Source organism: Barbatula barbatula (assembly GCF_947034865.1).
Source record: "Barbatula barbatula genome assembly, chromosome: 8".
Classification (NCBI taxonomy): Eukaryota; Metazoa; Chordata; class Actinopteri; order Cypriniformes; family Nemacheilidae; genus Barbatula; species Barbatula barbatula.
In genome coordinates, this window is record NC_136771.1 from 1,327,896 (window position 1) to 1,345,507 (window position 17,612).

The 17,612-nt window shown below is 39.0% G+C and overlaps 1 protein-coding gene across 2 annotated transcripts in view; it reads left to right on the forward strand.

The window, feature by feature from the left end:
* The window catches only part of gpc5a (glypican 5a), a 101,131-nt gene that overhangs the window by 60,302 nt on the left and 23,217 nt on the right, over positions 1–17,612 (forward strand). The window contains exon 7 of one of the 2 annotated variants that reach the window (XR_013787082.1): positions 10,721–10,887. Coding sequence is in view for 1 of the 2 variants with exons in the window: in XM_079463355.1 (XP_079319481.1) it covers positions 10,740–10,887 (148 nt within the window). In the remaining variant the exon portion in view is untranslated. The remainder of the gene's footprint in view (positions 1–10,720; positions 10,888–17,612) is intronic. The other variant, XM_079463355.1, reaches the window with a different exon arrangement.

Consider the following 17,612-nt stretch of genomic DNA (forward strand, 5'->3'; position numbering starts at 1 on the left):
TGCGGAGGAAGCTCATTTCAGCCGCCTGTATCCGGGATCTTGTCCTTTCGGTCATGACCCAAAGCTCATGACCATAGGTGAAAGTGGGAACGTAGATTGACCGGTAAATTGAGAGCTTCGCCTTGCGGCTCAGCTCTTTCTTCACCACGACGGACCGGTACATCGACCGCATTACTGCAGAAGCTGCACCGTTCCGTCTGTCAATCTCCCGTTCCATCCTTCCCTCACTCGTGAACAAGACCCCGAGGTACTTAAACTCCTCCACTTGAGGAAGGAACTCTCCACCAACCTGAAGTGGGCAAGCCACCCTATTCCGACTGAGGACCATGGCCTCGGATTTGGAGGAACTGATTTTCATTCCAGCCGCTTCACACTCTGCTGTAAACCGTCCCAGTGCATGCTGAAGGTCCTGGTTTGAAGGGGCCAACACGACAACATCATCCGCAAATAGCAGAGACGAGATCGTGTGGCCCCCAAACCTGACACCCTCCGGCCCCTGGCTGCGCCTAGAAATTCTGTCCATAAAAATTACGAACAGAACCGGCGACAAAGGGCAGCCCTGCCGGAGTCCGACATGCACTGGAAACAAGTTGACTTACTGCCGGCAATGCGAATCAAGCTCCTGCTTCGGCCGTACAGGGACCTGACAGCCCTTAGTAAAGGACCACAGACCCCATACTCCCGAAGCACCCTCCACAGGATGCCACGAGGGACACAGTCGAATGCCTTCTCCAAATCCACAAAACACATGTGGATTGGTTGAGCAAACTCCCATGAACCCTCCAGCACCCTGTAGAGGGTGTAGAGCTGGTCCAGCGTTCCACGGCCTGGACGAAAACCACACTGTTCCTCCTGAATCCGAGGTTCTACTATAGGCCGTATTCTCCTCTCCAGTACCCTGGCATAGACTTTCCCGGGAAGGCTGAGAAGTGTGATCCCCCTGTAGTTGGAACACACCCTCCGGTCCCCCTTCTTAAAAAGAGGGACCACCACCCCGGTCTGCCATCCCAGAGGCACTGTCCCCGACCGCCACGCGATGCTGCAGAGGTGTGTCAGCCAAGACAGCCCCACAACATCCAGAGACTTGAGGTACTCAGGGCGAATCTCATCCACCCCGGTGCCTTGCCACTGAGGAGTTTCTTTTTTTTTTTACCGTATTTAAAAAAAAATAAACTGTAAAAATAAATCTTGTAAAAAAGGGACATTTTCTGGCAGCTGCAAGCCCCACCAAAAAAACTGTAAAATAACGGGTTTTCCCTAAAATATTTAAAACGCTTTTTGTTCCCTGTTTTCTTGTAAATTTGCGTTCTTTTCCTGTAATTTTACGCTTTTATTGTTTTTCAAAAGTACATTCCGTCGAACAAAACAGTAAAATTCTGTTTTTAATCTTCCCTGGGAAATCTGTAAAAAATAATTTTTTGAATGTGTAGCTAATTTTCCTGTACTCTTTTGATTTCCAGGATAGCGGATATTGTGAAAATTTGCGTCCGAGACCGATTATTGGCCAATATATTGATTCATGTCTAATATTCACAAGTCTTTCTTTGGCATGCATGTGACACGTGTGCATTATTCCACGTCACGTACATAAAGTCACTGTTGACAGCTTGTTCACATCCGTTTCTTCAGTTTCTCCTAATTTGATGACATGTATGTAGTTTCAATAAAACATGAAAACTTTAAGAGGAACGGGAGATGAAACATCAGGTTTGAAATCGCCATGTTGTTCTTTGAAAGCTTGAATAGTCGAGCAGTTTTTGTGTTTATTTAAAGCACTCACACTTTAACAAGCTGTTTAAATACAATCAGCTTCTGTTTTTTAGGCTTCCGCATGGAAATCACTTCACTTTTTCAACATTTCTGGTTAATTTAATTGCAGATTTGTCCACAACTGAAGCGCAGGTTTATTGAATCGTCCACATGAGCTTTTGTTTATATCGATTTTCATTCTGAGCTTCAGACGCCACTAATGTGCACTTTGTCTCATATTCACGCTGTCATTTGAAACAATGAAGTACAGGACATAAGTTTATCCTTCATGCAAATGAGCGATTCCGTCTCTACTGACCGTAACACGCAACGGGATGTTTTACACATGGCTTTGTCTGTGTTTTTATGATGTCACACTCTGTAGCTCCGCCCCACCTCTCACATCTGCATGCTAAACCATCAAACATCTTCTGATTGGCTGTAATCATAAGATAAGACATTTTGATTCACGCATCATGAGCTTTGTTTTTGAACATTTACATGGTCATATTGACTACAGAAAAAGCAGATATTTGTTTGAATTAATGTAATAGTAATATAGTGTTTAAAAACATTCAACATTTCAGAGCCGATGATTGGTTCCTCTTGTTAGTGAAGGAGTCTTAAAGAGATCTGCACATCTGAAACCATTTATTTGTTTACCGGCACACTTTTATGGTGTTTACCTCTTCGCTTGCCATTTCGATTTAGAGAAGCCATTTTTCACAAATCGTAAATATTTAATGAGGCATTTACAGAAGCAGAGAAAGCTTATCGACTGTGACATAAATCTGATTTCTTTTTATCAGTCTGGGCTCATTTCCAGTGAAATCTTGTTTCTTTACATGCTTTTGGGTAAAATATCAGAAAATGATCTTCTGTACAGTTTATCTGTTTCATTTTAATCCTCTATATGATAGAGCTAGTAAAGAAATGATGTTAGGATTTCAACATGGCGGTAAAGTCTGACCATAAAGTTTCGTCAAAGTTTGAATTTAGTTTTATTGTATTTTGTTGGAATTAATGTAAACATTTATTGTAGTATGTATATTCTATATTGTATTCTCATATTTGTTTTCTTTTACCTTACTTATTTATCTTACATAAAATTATAAAATAACTTGGAAAATATATTTACATTTAATTTTATTTAGTCATACTGATATATAAACTATCATATATCATTTAATATATATATATATATATATATATTGTATGTAAATTGTTTTATTGCATTGTGTTGTAAGTTATTTTGCAGAGCATTATTTCGGTTTATATTTTATTTTATAATATTTTATATTATTTTATCTCGGTCACGTATTATATTACAGTATAGATTAGTTAAAGTGACTTAAGCTTTAGCATAATTCCAGGTATTGACCGCTGGTTTCTTAACACCACACATGGTGGAGGTGATGTTAGAGGAATGTGTTTCTGGACGCATCTCAACTAAACCTACAAATAATTTACACCCCAACACATGTTGAATTAATTTCTGGTTTCCTCTCCGAGTTCCTTACACAGCTGCTAAATTCATTCATAGACCTAAAAAACGGAGCCCTGGATCCCAGCGATGTGCCCCGCGTCCCACAGCAGCCATCACTTACACGCTCCGTCAGCCCTGTTACCCAACACACCGGTGGCCTCCATTTGCATCGGCAGGGTGTTGAGAGGTCACGCCTGCCGTCCCTCGAGCTCATTCTACTTCCTCTACAAATCATCCTAATCCTGTCGGCGTCCCGGCGGAGCTGCTAGATAAGCAGCCGGGAGGCCGGGCTTTGACGTGGTTAATTACACAAGAGAAAGCGCAGAGATCTCACGAGATGCGCAGAAAGAAGCGTGGTCTTGCAGGGTTTAAAATGCAATCTCTCCAGCTGTTGTTCGCTGTCAAAGGTGCGGCCGGACATGACAGCCGGCGGCCCTCTGAGACCCGGAGAGATTTAGAAAGTACGTGACTGTTTTTCACCACCGGAACGGCCTCATTTGCTCGGGTTGGTGCTTATATAAAGGCCATCTCTGTTGGTGGCTAGTGTTACCTGTCTGCTTGCTTCTGGCTGATGATGGGTTTAGTGCATTATGGGATATGCAGCACAGAAACGCTCACGTAGACGAGCATAGGCATAGTTATGTTGCTTATATGTTTTTAAAACGTTTCTTTTTATGCGTATGTCTCGAGAGATGGCGGTGTTGACTTAAACCCATCTTTCCACACACACCTCGTGGGAGTTGCACGCGAGCGCGGCGGGAGACATAATTGGCCGGTTGCGTTGCAGCAAAACCTCCCGGTTCATTTGGGGCTGGAACTCTCGTACGTGAACGCGGCAAAGCTCTCGTCCTCTTGGGCTTAGCTAATGGGGTTATTGATCATTTTGACACAGGCGACATTTCTATAAGCCACGTGAAAGCGCGGCTCAAAGTGTAGCACATCACAGGCGAAATGCATTTAGATTACTTCATTGCAGCCGTGAGGGGCCGGTGCCTGCAGAAGATAGCATTCTCCAAGCGCCCATCAGCTCTGGCCTTTAAAGGACGCTTTTTAAAAATATTTGTCGCAAAACTCTTTATGGGGTTTTTTTGCACCGCGCCGGCGTCGGATTGCTGGCGAACTCTGGCTTCAGGTGCAGAAAAATCCCATCGGCCCGTCTGATGAGGTGCACGGACGACAAATTCAAGCTCTCAGAGAAATGATGAAGCAATATGCGTGTCATCTCTATATCGGCTTAGTGGTTGAAGAGAGCCGTCCCACAAAAAACGCCGGCACCACTGCAAGCTCTTAACGTAGAATTCAAAGTTGAAACTTATTGAAATGTTATAACTCTGTGATCTAGTTGTGTGCAGACTGGCAATTCAAATCCATGTGATTTGTTGGACGATTGAATTTATGATTCAAATGTGTTGTTTTCGTAATTTGTTCATGGTTCTTGTCAGGCACGGTACACGCTTGTGTTCTGAAATAGTTTGCGGTGTGAACAAAGTTTTCCGGATCACGTTCTTATCTTCTTTGTGTATGCAGCTTTATTTGGACTCAACGATGTGCACAAGACAAATTCCTGCATCTTTCCGACAGCTGTCCATCTTTACGGTCAGTTTGTTGTAGATCAGTGCATGCATCGTTACTATAGTAACCAGTGTAGATGCGCCAGCAAATGATCTGCAACAGTGTGGACGGTCCATCAGTCCTTAAGACCGGATTTGGCAACGAAAGAGAATTGTGTGTAGTTTGAGGATTAGCTGTATTGCGGTGCCAAGACTGAGGGATTCTGCCAAGTTTTTAGTCAAAACGTTCTACAAAACAACTCTCAATCCATATGAACGCTCTTTGTTTGAAAGTAAATACTAGTGAAAGAATATGAATGTACACAAATATATGCATTCCCAATCTAACACAGAGAGAAATGGCATCGCTCAGATGTTGTCCTTTCATAGTGTCGGAGATGCAAGAGAGTTCTCAGTTGTGTTTCATTGATGTGACCATCCACTTGGTCTCCTTAAATTGCTCTGGAGAAATAAAAAATGAATGGAGATTGTAGAGGTGAAATAATCTGGATTTGGGAAAATGTGATGAGAAATGTTGAGTTCATATTGAGATCTTCACTAATATTGACTTTTGATTGCAGACGAGACAAATCTGAGCTCAGTTTGACACGTTGTTGACGTCTCTTCTCAAACTCTAAAGAATGACATTTGTCAGATTTCTGACTCTTTCTAATGAGACACACACGAGACTCAAGCAAAGGTTAAATCTTAAAAAATTGAGAGATTCTTTGTCTTTGCCAGATTTCTTGCTTTTTTCACCCCCCTCCATCCAATCATCTGTTTGACTTTAAAATATGTCAGATTATGAAATTTAAAATGGTTATGAAGGCAGTTAATTGTTGACTTTAAGCTCTGAATCAAACTCGACACCTGAAGTGAGTTATTTAAGATTGAAACAGTTCAGCCCGTCACAACACGGAGAAGAAATCAATGTACCTGCGTTCGTTTGGCCTGCCGGTCGGCATCATGATTAAACTTGTGTTTCATTTACAGAAGCAGGGCTAACAGTCTTGTCAAACCGTACGATATGTATCAGTGTGTCAGAGCTGAAAGTTTTCCCAAAGCCGCTCGACGCAATCAACCTCCGTCAAATAAAACGCTGTTTGTTTGGTGCCGTTGGGAGGCGGTGAGAGATTATTACTGTATGATTGACGTCCGCTCGCTCAGAACGCTCACTCGTGATGTCGGATTACAGAAAGAAAGATTTATCGTCTCGCCCCATCGGTGGTCCAATTAAAGTCCAGTTTAAGATTAGAATGTTCTTACAAATATCATGTGATTTATATTTAAGTGCAAACGGCACAAATGTTGCGGGTTTGAGAACATTAGTCAGAAACGGTTTTAATGTCCTGTCTGTTTGTTTTCTTTTCAGCAGAAATAATTGAGACGTTAAAGAGATCTCACTGGAGACTTCTCGCCGATTTCATTGTTTTGTCTAGTAGAATGGTTAACAAATGCGCTGTCGACGCTGACAGATGTTAATCGTGGCAATCTTATCCGGATGTGTTATTGCAGCACACAACAACAGTCTCTCCGGTGGACGTGTTTGGAGGTCCGGTCGCCGCCGCAGTCTCTGTGAGTGACAGTCAATTGTGGCTTGTCATCGTCTTCGGGTTTGTTTTTCCAGTTTCAGAAAGCATCTCGTGTGGCGGTCTGCCATCAGACAGCTAATTGTAGCTTGCTAGCGGTGACACTGAAACAGACACATGGACGCGGACCGCCACACAATTTATAATAGAATATATCTACACCTCAGCCTCAAGGGTCTGTGAGGGATTGAAGTATTAAAGTCACATTCATATTAAAGGGTTTAAAGCCATTGTTCAGATGTTTTCAAAGGCCTGTTTTAAAACAAAGATAGTTGTTTTAAAATCTCATTATTACTGTATGGATTGTCGGGTCAGCTTAATCTTTCAAATGAAGATGAACGGCTTCTTCTGATCTATCAGGACAGCACGTTTGCCGCTGCATTAATAATGAATCAATGGATTATTTTTGTGCTTAGGAAAAGAGGCCGAGTACTCCATTATCTTCCCTATTAAGCTGAAATATGAGTTTAATTTCTTGCTCAAAATGTATTTCAACTTTTTCTCATCCATTTGCTATACGTTCTTCTATACATTTAGATAGATTTATCCGTCACTTATTTCACGACCACGCAGAGCAGACATAGATTTAAAGGACGCATAAATGATTTATATTAAACAAATATATTTTACTTTCATTGTCTTTGGTCAAGCACATACTTTAAGTGCAAATATAATGTAATCCACGTACATATTGCAAAAACAGCACCATGGTATTACCATGTTTTTGGTACCATGTTAATACTACAGTGCATGAATGAAATCGTGATGTGATATTCTATGTAACAATGTCTAATGGTATTCAGTCTGATATCATCACTTCTACAGGCGTGGTTCTTTACATCAGGCTGTTCACAAATCCTGAATACAAGCGTCTGAGAACATGTCATGACATCAAACTCAACCCTCATTTCTCTGAATCTCATTGAGCTGGTTACCGGCCTTCACTCTCCTCTCTATTAACTTGAGCGAATGATGAACCTTAGATCAGTAGAGAAATACAGTCAATATCAACTGTTCATCTGCTCTTATACACTAACTGTATGCATGAAATCAGAGTTTCGTCACATATTAATATTCCTGAACAGACCTATGAGAGTTTAGGCGAGAACAAGATGTTCAACGTGGAAATGTTTTTATTATTTAAGCGTAGATCAAATATACTGCGTGAATCATGTGGTCTTCACGTTAGCCGCGTTTATTATTTTTGGCTATATTAGTATACCGTTGTATATACTAAAAGAAGTGTTTCCGGTAGGATTTTGTGAAACTGTGGCGCTTGTCGCTAATTAACATATTTGTGACTTATTTTTCGGAGAAACTTCATTTGTCTTTATTCATTTGTGTTGTTTGTGCAAGGCTGTGTCATCATTCTGTAAAGCCCTTCTGTGTTCCACAAGAATATTTTAGTTTGAACTATTCCCGTCCATTGACTCTCAGATGGTTACAGTGGTTATTAAACTTTTATTGTTCTCTGGAGGGTATAAGTACGTAAGGCTAATTTAGGACGAATGTCAAGATGTGTCCCGATCAACCCAAATTCACTTCATTTCATCTCATAATACTTTCTCTTGTTCAGCTTCTTGCACTTCTGTTCAGACTGAAAATAAACCAGAAAGTTAAACAGTCAACTGTATTATCCTTCAGAGAATCTTTTAATAATTGAAGAATGTTGTTTATGTATTTCTCTGCTTTTAATTCTGGAGTTATAAAATGCCGCCGGCGTGTTTTCATGAGATGACACAATCAACAAACCTCAGTTCTCAGTATTTGATATTTTCGAGTTGAAACACTGAAGTGAATCTCTGTTTGACGACACAGCTGATGTTTCTGTGATTTCAGTGAAGGTCACAGTGTCTACAGTAAAGTTCACTCCTGAAAGAATCGTCTGAGTATCTAAGAAGCTGTGATTCACACACATCTTCACAGGAGACTCTTTTATAGAAATATCACTCCAGAGATATCATTTCTCACGTTCAGATCTTGCTTCTTATTCTCTCGAAGCTCTTAGTTTTTAAAGGTCTTACAAAGTCATTTTCGAGAGAGATTACCAAAAAGTTTTACCACGAATATCATGGTTGAACTGCGAGTATTGCGGTGAAACCATAGTAATCTGTGCTTAGTATGGTTTTACTACAGATGCATTCTTGAATGGTTTGAGATGGATGGTGAAGGTAGGACACAAACGGTCATTTCACACCGTGAAGAAACATTAAGGCTTCCTGGAGTAACCGCGTGTGTTTCACTGTTAGAAGAGAACGTGGCCGTTCCTCAGATAACAGACGAAATGCTTTTACCTCATCGAGATAAAGGACTGTGGTGCTCCGGGCTTTTTGGTTACGGTCGGAAAGAAAATGACAGGAGGGGACGTGTATATATGCCACGGGCCGTACGGAGAATAATTTATGCGTTTGAAGCAGAATTGTGTATTATTTTTGTCTGCCTCAGGAGAGACATTGAAAACACTTGTCTTTTCAAAGTGAAGGACGTGCGAATAGACTGTAGAAAAACATTTCTGCGAATGTGGAGATGAATAAAGGACATGTTTTCAAATCAGTCTAAAGGGTTCACTGAATCATGCATCGTGCTCTTTTCATTCATCTAGTGTATTGCTTACTGAATAGTGCACACTGTACACTAGTAGTGTGCGAGATACGTGCAGGCAATTTAGATTAATTCCAGTTCATTTTGTGTTTGAAAGCTTTTGCAGTCATCAAATATCGAGAACAGGAGATGTTAAAAACCCTGGGGTTCAAATTGCTTTCGGTTTATTTGTCATTGTGGGATAGTTTCCAATTTGATGCCAATTTTTTTCTTTCATGTGATGGCTATTCGTATGAATTCATGCAATTTCACTTGTAATTTTTCGTGCCAGTGATGCCATTGCTTTTTTAATAATAATCGCAAACCTTTTTTTATGATCCACATAATACAAATTTACACAAATAACAAAACACTTACCGTGCAGACTACATACTGCGTAACACTCGTCCGTTCTTCAGAGGTGTGGGTGTCATGTGACCTCTAAACGTGCGACTCTCCATCACGTCTAATCCATTAGAACGGCCACTTCATCTGCAAATATTGAACCTCTACAGTCGTTAATTACATCCACAATTGAAGCGGCTCGATGAGCTCTAACTGATAAATACAAACCGCTTTCAATATCTTGCATTTCAAGCAGACGGTTAAACGTTCCCACGGATGCAAATCGAGTTAATGTCAGGCTAATGCAAACGTGACCTTTTAGAAAGGGTAGTGCGTGCAGGTACACACCTCGGGGGATTGCGTCGTATCGCTGGTGTTGTTGTTGTTGTCATTTACTGAGATCTTGTTTGAATGCTAAAAATAATTGCAATTGCACGCTCGCTGTGTAAGCGTCAACAAATGATTCATTTAGCAAAATGATCCTGTATGATGTTTCCATAAAAACCTTATGAATAAAAACAAACACCTGCTGGAGTATTATAAGCTATTTCAATTGAAAATACAGTTTGTTTATGTTTTAAAACAATCCAACCACTAATGATTCAACCTTGACACAAATGGAATTGAGTTTTATAGGCTTGACGTTCAATAACTTTAAATGTTTGCTGTTTTGCTGCTAGTTGCCATGAACTTACTGTGGATTCATATTTATTGAATTTATTTGCAACAGTTTGTTCAACGATAAATTAACATTAAACATTAACAAGACTTTATATCTACAGAAAAATACTATAAAAAGCCTCATGCAAAACATTCTGGGAACCAGAAATCCTCTTGAACTTTTCTCTGGTATTCTTTCGCTAATTTGGTTCCCAGAATGTTTTGCATGAGGCTGTTATTTTATCGTTTTTTTCTGTAAAGATAAAGACTTGTGAATGTTTAATGTTCATTTATCTTTGATCAATCTATAGTAAGTTAATGTCAAACTGCTGCCAGTACTACTGTAATTTCTACATAATTTTTTACAGTCTGGCTTGAACTGTAAATCATTTAAAGTCACAATGCACTTCAAGTATTTTTCTTTATCGCATATAAACATGAACATTTAAATATTTAGTAATTAAATATACTTTCATTCAGGGAATATTACTTAAACCTTATTAAATATATTTTTTTAAATTATCATTAAACAAAATGTGGTATTATGGAAAATGTACAGTAATTTTGACATATTTTATTTTATTTTATTTTTTAAGCATGTTCAACGGTTCAAAATACATGTTTTGGAGACGTGTTTACATTTGTTATCATAGTTTTCATAAAGTGAAAAAAGTACTTTCTAAACATTTAAGCAGTTTTGCTTTAGCTGTGTTTAAATGAGTTTTGTACGCTGTGAAGACATTTCTAAAGTTTAAGAAAAGTCTCCTGTATGTGTCCCAGCTGTTGCAAGGCCGGCCTATCCCTAAGTTTGGCACTCTGGACCGGATTGAGACGGGGAGTGGAGATGGATACAGCGGAGACTGTGATGATGAAGATGGATGCTGGGGCTCGGGCAGTGGACCAAAAGACAGAAGAACAGTCACTTTATGTAAGTAAACACACGAGATGATCTTTGACACGGTAGATACACCTTCAAAGCAAAACCCAATCACTTTCCTGTGTACTTTACTACTCTATATACAGTATTGGCCAAAAAATGTCCAGCTTTTGAAAATTGACATCTTTATTCAAGTACATTATTAAAGAAAGCAAATATTGTACAAGTAAGCAAGCCCTCCAGATATCACGTTTAGGCACTACTGCACATCATGTACAGAATGCTTTATAGTCAGAACATATCTTTTAAAAAGTGAGAAATCCCACATCTGAAGACGACGTCAGATCATACCGTCCTTGACTAAGAGCCGATTGAATGTCAAGCGTAGGGAAACATTTTCATATCCGTCCTCCAAATGAATTATGCAATGAAGAATAATGACGTTATAAAAAAGTGGAACAAATCAACGTGGCCATCTGGTAATTACTTCATCTTCCGTGCGGGATTGGATCTCTGACCCGTGCCCTGCTAAATCAACCTCAGGGCCTCGGTGCTTCCCGTGTGTTCGTCTGATTAATCGCTCTCCTCTTTTTGTCTGAAGAGGGGTGTTCTGGGTCATCTCAACGCGCCGTCCCATCTCTCTGCTGTTTCCCTTCCTTCTGTCAATCCGCCGCACCGCGTCACACGCACCCCGCGTACGCTCATAATTCACAGGACGGCGTGACATCTGCCTCGTTTATCACCGTCGTCATCCCTCTGTATCACATCACGCCTGTAACGGGAGTCCCGCGTGTGTCTGTTTCAGTCAGCTTTTCCAATGATTCACTGCGACGTCTCCGGTTCTTCATCTCTGTCTCGTTTTCCAATAAAAATATCTGAGCAACATTACAACGAGATGAACTTTCCTGAGCAGAACGATAGCATGTGATATTAAGCCTTGTGTTCACAGGACGTATGTGGAATAAGTGAAATTTCTCTTGTTTTATTGGCTCGGCTCTGCCGCATTTGTTTATTTTTAGTGAAATAAGGAAATTCCAAAGTGAAAAAAATACGACTATATTAAATATTAAGGTAATCATTATTATTTACTACAGTTATCAATTTACTATGGTTCAAATGACGAAATACTACACTGAAAACAATGATTATGTGCCTTAGTAGATTTTATGAAAAGAAATTGTTAAAATATACTTAATGGTGTTATGAAAGTAAGTGAACCCTGAAGTTTTTGTATACTTTAAATAATATTGACTTTATATTTTAACAAATACTACATGTATTGAAAAAGTTGATACAATTGAATAAGATTTACTTTATTCTGGTTAGTAAATTGTACTTGAATTATAGCAGCACATTGTTATTGAGTCAATTCTACGTGTCGTGTACAGATTACATTAAAAGTATACTAAATACTATAATATACTAAAGTATACCACGATTTACTACAGTAAATGATAAAAACGGTGTACTATGGTACTTACCACATCTTATCCATTGTAGTTAACGTCCAGAATATTGCAGCACACTAAGGCTTAATACAATTCAAAATACGTATATACTTATATTCTATACTGTACTATAGTATTTGTTAATGTGGGATGTGGCTGTATCACTTACATTTAAAGTTTGGATCTGAAGTGTTTTGTTGAGCCGTAAGAAAAATACAATATTTATCCTAATCAAACCGCCCAAGCTGCTGAAATAAGATGACATTTTGTCAAAACCACTTTTTTATGTTATATATATATATATATATATATTTGACATTGTACACCACTGAATTGTGGCTGTACATACAGTATGCACTTCTTCACTGTAAGTTTGACGTCACCGTGAAATTATCTCAGCTTTCGGCCCGAGCTTCAATGGGGTCACGCCGAGAGAACATAAATGCAAAGAGTAGTCTAAATCAATCATATAAGAAGAAAGATGCTGGTGCTCTGATGGGCTCGGTCGTCATCACACAAAAGCGGCGTCGTCTGGCAGCATGTCGGTGTGGTCGTTGTTCTCTGCCGTGTTTGTCAGTGAAGTCAGATGCTGCACTCGCTACAGAAAACAAAAGGCGTCAGCGAGGCGTATGGGCAGGGTGTCACATCGATCTCCGGTGAGAGAGGAACTGAAGGAAGAGCCCTCGCTTAGCTCTTATTAATGAATAGCCCGTCTCCCTCAGGACAGAATTACATGATCTTCAGCTGAAGGTGATCTTTTACATCTGAGAATCATCCTGTTCTATTTAAATAGATCCGTTTAATGGACCAGCAGCTCATTTACACGTATTATATATATATATATATATCCCACATTAATATGCATACGCTCCTTTCTTTTAATCAACTGATGAAAAGATGCTTTTGAAATATAATATTTATGACCTTTTATTGACATTATTTGCTCTTAGTTGTCCAATAATTAAAAAAATGTTTTCTAATGAAAAAATGACAAAACTATAATTGTGGCAACATTTAAGCACTTTGAATTTTAAAGATTTGTAAGATTACTTGAAATATTTTAGTCAAGCGTTTAAAAGAACCATTTCTTTCTCATTTTTTTATAATCTGAAGATGCTTTTCTCGCTACAAAGATCCTTTTGTGAAACAGAAATGCTCTTCAGATGATAAAGGTTCTTCATGGAACCAAAGGTACTTCTGTGTCATCAAAGAACCCTTTCAAGCCCCTTTTTTTGAAAGAGTCTATACTGTAGTACGAGTAGTGTACTATATTTAGCACATTATAGTCATGCTATGGTACATTTACTATAGTATAATGCAGTATTAACTGGGAATGCACCGATATGTACATTTTGGCCGATAACGAAAACCGATTAATCTTTAACATTGGAAGCCGATAACCGATATATTGGCCGATATACATTATCTAGATATTAATATAACATTTCCTAAGACAGAAAGTGGAAAACTGCTTTTATATGAAAAGAAAAAGGAAAAGGTTCCCATTTCCTAATGCTAGTAGAGTTGAACATGAAGTTAAATACATTATTCAGGTTGACTGCAGGTTAAAAATACAGATATAACAAACCAAACAGTAGTACGGTTTAAATCAGACGTCATGTTGAAGAGCTGCTGGCTTTATGACATGAAGAATATTAACCGCAGCGGTCGGTGGTCACAGCTGGTAGAGAATGTTAACCGATGCTGAAATTAAAATAACATTCACATCCAGTGCTTCTGATAACAAGGGGCTATAGAGATGAAGAATGGCCATTCTGCTTGTTTAACTAATGCTCTCTCTGAAGAGCCGGAAAATGACCCGCTGTGTCACAGAATGATGGAAACCAACGATAATGACTCTCGTCGGAGCGCCGCGATGCTCGCTGAATCATCAGGAAGAAGGTTTCTTGGACCCGGCTGTAATCAACAAAAGATCCTACTTCAGATACAACAGCGTCTATGAAATGGGAGCAGGGCGTCCAGCGGCGCTCTTCAGCATCACTGATGACATATTTGAAACTTTTTGTAGCTCACAGATATTTCAGCGTTTCATCCACCTGTTGATATCAGAATGGATCCGTCATGAAACACAGCAGGAACTCATTTAAAGTTGGCATGACGATTCTCAACTTCAGCATAGGTTAAGTTTGTTTTACTTATTATTTTAATATCATTTTTAATTCTAATAAATTCATTTTTTTCCCATTGTGTAATATATTATTGGGCATGACCGAGGAAATCAGGTTAAGACCCTGGAACATGTTTTGACCTTCAATTTAGATTCATTTTAGATTATTTGATTAATTATTAATTTCTTTTATATAATTTTAGTGCTTTAAATTTATTTTTGAGGCAACATTTACATTTTTCCCAATCATTTTACGTTGTTTTAAAAAAGTCTGTCGGTCATGTATTGTTTAACAACCGAACTACGGGACGCTTGAAGGGACAAACTGCTCCTACTTTTTTAACCACGTTTAGATGCATTTTATGTTTGACGTTGAGATCCCTGGAATAATGTAAAAAAGAAACTAAAAGAGACCTTTCAGATATAACATTCATGGATTCATGGCCCCGTGAGCTGCCTGTTTTACTATTCTGAATACATATATTGATCTGCATTTAAGGATTTGAAATGAAAATTATTTGATGTTCTATAAAGAAATTCAAAGATTTCTAACAGGGGGCTCCATATTTCCCCACACAACACCCCCGTTAACAAACCCCCTTCAATCGACTGTATTATTGAAACCTCAGCGAGAGTCTCATCAGACACAGAAGAGATGTGAAGCTGTCAGACTTTACGTCCATGAATATGAATGACTGAGGCTTCTGTGGGCACATAGACCCACTCACAGCTGTCACAAAGCTCATATAAACCCACAGCTTCCAGCTTAATGTCGCTCGCAAAAACATTCTCAGCCAAACCTTTAAATCCAAACCAAGGGCTAAACATTCGCTTTGAGTGATTTATTGCCAAATCCTGTCATGAAATCAGTTGTAAAGTGTCTCATTTACTTTGGTCGGGGGTCATTTTCCATCCTTAGAGCTCGGCACCCAGCGGACACATGAAGTGGATAAAGTGAGGAACTCACATGTTGCAGGCTTGACCCAGAATTACCCAGAATTCTTTGCAGTCGTCTTTTTGTGCAAGTGATGCTCGCTTATAAAATAATAAATAAATTCACACGAGTGAATCACTCCTGCGTGGTTTCTGAAGTGTTATAATAACTTGTGACTGTGTGCTGGAGACTATGCATGCGACATTATTCCCCGCACCGATGTAATGAGCTGCGGCACGCATGTGGCAGGTTGTCTGATTTTGTTAATGAAGCGTGAAAAGGCCGAGCACTCATCATTCTGTCGAGCGTTTCTATAATCAGCCGCGGTGACAGCGAGCCGTCAGCCCGCACCGCCAGGAGCCAAAGAAGTCAATTCCCACAGCGACACCAGGTCCCATTAAGATCTAATACTCCCACATCTCACCGCCTTGTTTTCATCCCTGCGGTCACTGCTGCAGACCTCTTATTTATCCGCTGAATTCTGCTTACATGTCTATGTAAATACACCATTAGCGATGTGGGCCGGTTGCTTTGGCTTCACTGGGAGGATGGAGTCAGTAAACACTCATCATTTGGAAGTATCGAGGGTTTACTGTGTTGGTTTGTTAATGAAGTATTATTAGATCATGTCATGTGGGTGTACGTGTCAAATGCTGCACCTTATCATGTAAAAAAAGAATATATTAGCCGTGTGATTTGAAATGGAAGATTTCTTTAAAATAAATGTCTGACCTTTTAGAAATGTGCTATTGATTATTTAAACGAAGTTCATTCTAACAGAAGAGCAAGAGATATTAATAGGACAATAATTGGCATTGCTTGATGAGGGATCGATAGTTTACATCATATATCAGTGTAACATTTACATTTTTAAAAGATTTGTGCTGCCTTAAGATCTCATTTCAACTTATTGTTTTAAGCCATTTACCTTAGGTTTTAAAGTAAGAAACGACGTTCAAACGTCACGAACAGGCAAATTGGTTTAATGTTTGTAAATGTAATGCCATAAATGTTATTAAAAGACATATTTTACAAACTACAGTTAGTTCAGAACGCAGCTGCCAGAGTTCTGACCAGGTCTAGAAAATACCATCACATAACACCAATGTTATCAACCCTTCACTGGATACACATTAAGTATCGTGTTGACTTTAAAGTTCTTTTAATCACTTATAAAGCCTTAAAGGGTTTAGCCCCTACCTACCTAACAGAGCTTCTATCACACTACAACCCATCACGCTCTCTAAGATCTCAAAACGCAGGACTTTTGATAACACCTAGAATAACTAAATCCACCAAAGGGGGTCGAGCTTTCTCATACGTAGCACCTAAACTCTGGAATAACCTTCCTGATATTATTCCAGGATCAGACACACTCACCCAATTTAAATCTAGATTAAAGACGCATCTTTTCAGCCAAGCATTAACTTCATGCAAAATATGATAAATAAACCACCAGGAGATGCTGACATTAGATATTATTTACTATTGAATTTATTATATAAAACACCATGTAGCGTGTTTTACCTTTTTTTCCTGTAAAGCTCCTTTGGAACAATGCAAATTGTGAAAAGCGCTATATAAATAAAATTGAATTGAATATTTTTAATAAAGTTTTGTGTTATATTAAACTGCCCCTCTCAAAATGATTTGCAGCATCCGGGTTACAGTGTGTTTTAATGTCGCGACCGCACAATCAGAATCAAGCATTCAAATGAACCATGTAATAAAGAGCGTTTAATCGGACGCACGTGCGCCTGACCCCCAGTTAACATCCGGTTTGTGTTTGGCTAGTGTCTTATTATATAACAATTTAATTTATGTTAACATTCATTTATATGATTATGTATTGTATAATACTACAGTTTGTTGAATGCAGTTCGGTCGCATTTAAAGAAACCGTATGGGACATTGACGTCTAGCGGTTGAGCTCGGTATCGCAGTCTAAATTCAAAATATTGGAGAGACAAGTTTAGCCAAGTAACTCTTCTTGGTTTCTTTCAAATAATCTACAGGCGCTCTATTGTTTGTGAATGTGTGCCGGAAGTTCAGTTGGGGTCACAAAAGTAATGTATGTTGTTCAGATGAAACCTATATATGGTTTACATAAGGAAGTGATGATGTCACCTGGCAGATGATGTCATTACATTTAAACCGCGGCAACATGAATGTGACTGTAGAAAGGAGCTGGATAACATTTGTCTATGTTGCTTTGAGGGTTTTTTGTTCTTTGTTTTAGAGCTCATGGAGAATTGGTTTGACTTGG